The sequence below is a fragment of the Arachis hypogaea genome, chromosome 18 (genome assembly GCF_003086295.3).
Source record: "Arachis hypogaea cultivar Tifrunner chromosome 18, arahy.Tifrunner.gnm2.J5K5, whole genome shotgun sequence".
NCBI lineage: Eukaryota > Viridiplantae > Streptophyta > Magnoliopsida > Fabales > Fabaceae > Arachis > Arachis hypogaea.
Window position 1 is genome coordinate 19,615,840 of NC_092053.1, and position 3,602 is coordinate 19,619,441.

At 31.5% G+C, this 3,602-nt stretch overlaps 1 protein-coding gene across 1 annotated transcript; it reads left to right on the forward strand.

Moving 5' to 3' along the window:
* Positions 1-1,371: 1,371 nt before the first annotated feature.
* Positions 1,372-3,180, forward strand: LOC112773278 (65-kDa microtubule-associated protein 3-like). The gene is made up of 5 exons (XM_072225647.1): positions 1,372-1,836; positions 1,931-2,019; positions 2,153-2,334; positions 2,431-2,672; positions 2,829-3,180. The coding sequence occupies exons 3-5, from the start codon at positions 2,314-2,316 to the stop codon at positions 2,839-2,841; spliced, it is 276 nt and encodes a 91-aa protein (XP_072081748.1). The 5' UTR covers positions 1,372-1,836; positions 1,931-2,019; positions 2,153-2,313; the 3' UTR covers positions 2,842-3,180.
* Positions 3,181-3,602: the final 422 nt, after the last annotated feature.

Sequence of the window (3,602 nt, forward strand, 5' to 3'; positions counted from 1 at the left end):
AGACATGTGCTTTATTTTTGTTTTACTAGGATGGAAAGGCACTACACATGATGCTTGTGTATTTGATAATGCTATTACAACTCCTACCATAAATTTTTCGAATCCTCCTCTAGGTTAATTTTTATCATTTTCTTACAAATAAATTATATTTACTTGGTTATCATGTAACTATTTTTTTTTCTTTATTGGGTAAATATTATTTAGTAGATGCCGGTTATCCAACACCGAAAGGATATATTGGTCCATATAAATGTGAGCGCTATCATCTTGCAGATTTTAGGCGTTCTTCTGGATTTACAAATCATAATGAAGTATTTAATTATTATCACTCAAACTTAAGATGCACAATAGAAAGGACTTTTGGAGTGTGAAAAAATAAATTTGCTATCTTGCAACACATGTCCAAGTTCAAAATTGAAACTCAAGTGCAGATAGTGTGTGCAACAATGGCTATTCATAATTTTATTAGAAGACATTCTGAAATAGATACTGAGTTTAATCAATATGAACATGCAAATATTTTTGATGGAGAAGATAATAGTTATATTGGTGAAAGCTCATATCAAACTCTAACAATTAGCTCTTCTGCTGAAATAATAGTGTTCTTATGTACTAATTTTGTATAAGATATTAGTTTTTACATATTTCATTAGTGTTTTATCTTTTAATTTAATATTTATTAGTGTTTTTATGTATTAAAATATATTTTGTCAATTTTTATATGTTACTTTAATTTAGTAAGTAAATATTAACTTTATTATAAAATGAATTAATAAGATTTATTCAAATATCTAAAGTAAAATAATAGAATAATATAAAAATTTATTTTAATTAATGTCTCTTTTAGTAATTTTTTATCTAAAAGTGATTTTGAGTAGTATAATCTAAACAACCTTTTTTTATTCCTAATTAAAATTTTGAATCAAAATCAATCTGACAGGTGTTTGCTACGGTACGATGATAAATTCATACGTATCGATACGTTAAAAATATGGACAAGTAGTAACAAGCCACGTGGAATTTATTTTTCATATCAGCATTTAATTTTTTCTTTTTTAAATATATATTATATCACCACTTTTACTAATATACCCCTTTTAATTAAATAAATATAAAAAAATATTTTTAATTTAATTTTAAAAAAATCTTAAAACATTCTTTGATTAAACAAAAATACCCTTTTAAATTAATCAAATTTTAAAATTCAATTAATCTTAATTTTATAATTTCAAATAATTTAAACAACAAAACAAAAACATATTAAAAAAAAAAAACAAAAATCAATCGTTTTTCATCTCCTCCGTTTCTCCTAATCATTCGTGTTCTCATCTAAAACAAATCAAAACATATCAATAAAACTAAAAATCAATAGTTCTTCGTCTTCTTCAATTTTCCTAATATCATTCGTCCCCCCTTCCGAAGGAAAGACTTTCAAACAAAAATGGCAAAACCCTACTCCTAGGTTCTTTGCCGCGGCCGTCCCCTGTCTCAGCGCTTCCGCTTCTTCCTCTTCCCTCTGTCCGGAACCCAGGTAGCTCGGCACGTCGTCCCCATCCTGCTGGCTTCTCTGTCCGTGGCTTGGAGCAGCTTGTCATCGGGTCACTGCTTGCCGTCGTCTCTGCTCTCGCCGTCGTGTCGCCGGTCGCTGCCAGAACTGGGCTGGATAGGGTGTTTGAAGGGGATGGCTTCCATTCAAACTACTGAGTGAAAGGCGAGCTACTGGTCTACGCTTGTTCCTGTGCGAGAATCTCCGGCTTCAAATTTTAGATTTTTTATCCCTGCTCGCTCTGTTGCACATTCATATCCGGGCGAGTCTAGAACAAAAACAAGGGCTAGGTAGGTAAAGGTTACAGGGTTACAGCCAGCATAAAGGATTCTTAGGCGCCAAACAAATAACCTCTTTCTTTGTTCCTTTTCCGTTTTCTTCCAGCATATTTGTTACCAATGTTTCTGAGCAACCATAGCAGTCAGTTTGCTCATCAAGAAACAGCTTGCTACTTGTTACTAAAAGAACTTCAGGTTGTAAGTTGTTGTGAGGAAGACACATCTTCCCAATTTATTGCTTACTTTTTACTTCTGTTTCTAGAGAGCTTTCTATTTTTTCTAAAATTGCTCATTCTTGGTTTGTGTGATCCTCGTGTTCTAATGTTAGAAAATATGGGATGACGTTGGAGAGTCTGATTCTCAGAAAGATGCAATGTTACTTGAAATAGAGCAAAAGTGTTTGGAGTTGTATAAGAAAAAAGTGGATGAAGCAAAAGCATATAGAGCACAAATTCAGCAAGAAATTACTTAGCTGGCATCTGTGCGGCGATGGGCGTACAGCCACCACATGTAATTACTTAGGCACTCCAGAATTCAGATTGTGCTTTCGCCGTTTTCTCTGTCATGGAAATTTTCTAAGTAATAAATTCCGTTGCATGTCCACAGTTTGAGCACAAGACATGTGAAAGCTTGAAGAAAGGACGCAAAATTGTTGTTTTGCTGCTTGAGGAGATGCGCAAGCTGAAGACTGAGAGGAAGAAACAATTTTTAGAAGTCTTGTATCAACTGCAAAATATTTCAACTGAGCTGTATGGAAGTAAGGGGGCTAATGTATATCTAGATGAAAACAACTTGACTTTGGAAAGACTAAAAGAACTACAAAGGAAGTTCAATTTCAAAATGAAAAGGTGATATTCTGTTGTTACTCCTATTTGTTTTCTTGCCTAAACTGTTGATATGCTGAACTACAAAGTAGCCTTACTTCTATTGTCTGGCTCTAGATGAAAAGGTGATATTTTTTCTTAGAACACTTAAAATACTAATTTGGTATTCAATTGTTGCAGGCCAGTCGACTGAAGCAGGTATTTGACCTTTTGAATACTCTTAGTTCGCTATGTTCAGTACTTGGTTTGGATATAAAAGACAAACTTGGTGAAATTTGCCCCACTTTGGTTACTTCCACTGCATCGAAAGAAATAAGTGACAATACTATAAAGATTTTATCATCTGAAGTAAAAAGTTTGAGAGAGGTTAAATCACACACAATGCAGAAGGTCAATGTCATTTGCTCTTATTCTTCAAAATCCTGTATCATTACAGGAAGTAACTCTGATTTTTATTGCTTTATCAGCTTCAATGTCTTGCTACTGTACTATTAGAGATGTGGAATTTGATGGGCACACCACTTGAAGAACAGCTTCAATGTCTTGCTACTGTACTATTAGGAAGTAACTCTGTTTTTTTTTTAATATGTTTTTGTTTTGTTGTTTAAATTATTTGAAATTATAAAATTAAGATTAATTAAATTTTAAAATTTGATTAATTTGAAAGGGTATTTTTGTCTAATCAAATAAAATAAGAATGTTTTAAGACTTTTTTTAAAATTAAATTAAAAATATTTTTTTATATTTATTTAATTAAAAGGGGTATATTAGTAAAAGTGCTATGTTTGGTTGGAAGGAAAGAAATAGAGAGGAAATAAATAGAAAGGAAAGAAAAGAAAGGAAAGAAATTGAGTGGATTTTTATTTTTTTTAGATGTGTTTGGATGAAAGAAAAATAAAAAAGAAAGAAATAGTATAAAAAGACAATTTTATCCTTATGTTATAAAATATATTA

Excerpts from the sequence above, each read along its gene's own strand:
- LOC112773278 (XM_072225647.1), top strand. The coding sequence starts at position 2,314 with ATGGGCGTACAGCCACCACAT. Across the intron at positions 2,335-2,430 it reads TGGGCGTACAGCCACCACAT|TTTGAGCACAAGACATGTGA; the intron begins GTAATTACTTAG and ends GCATGTCCACAG.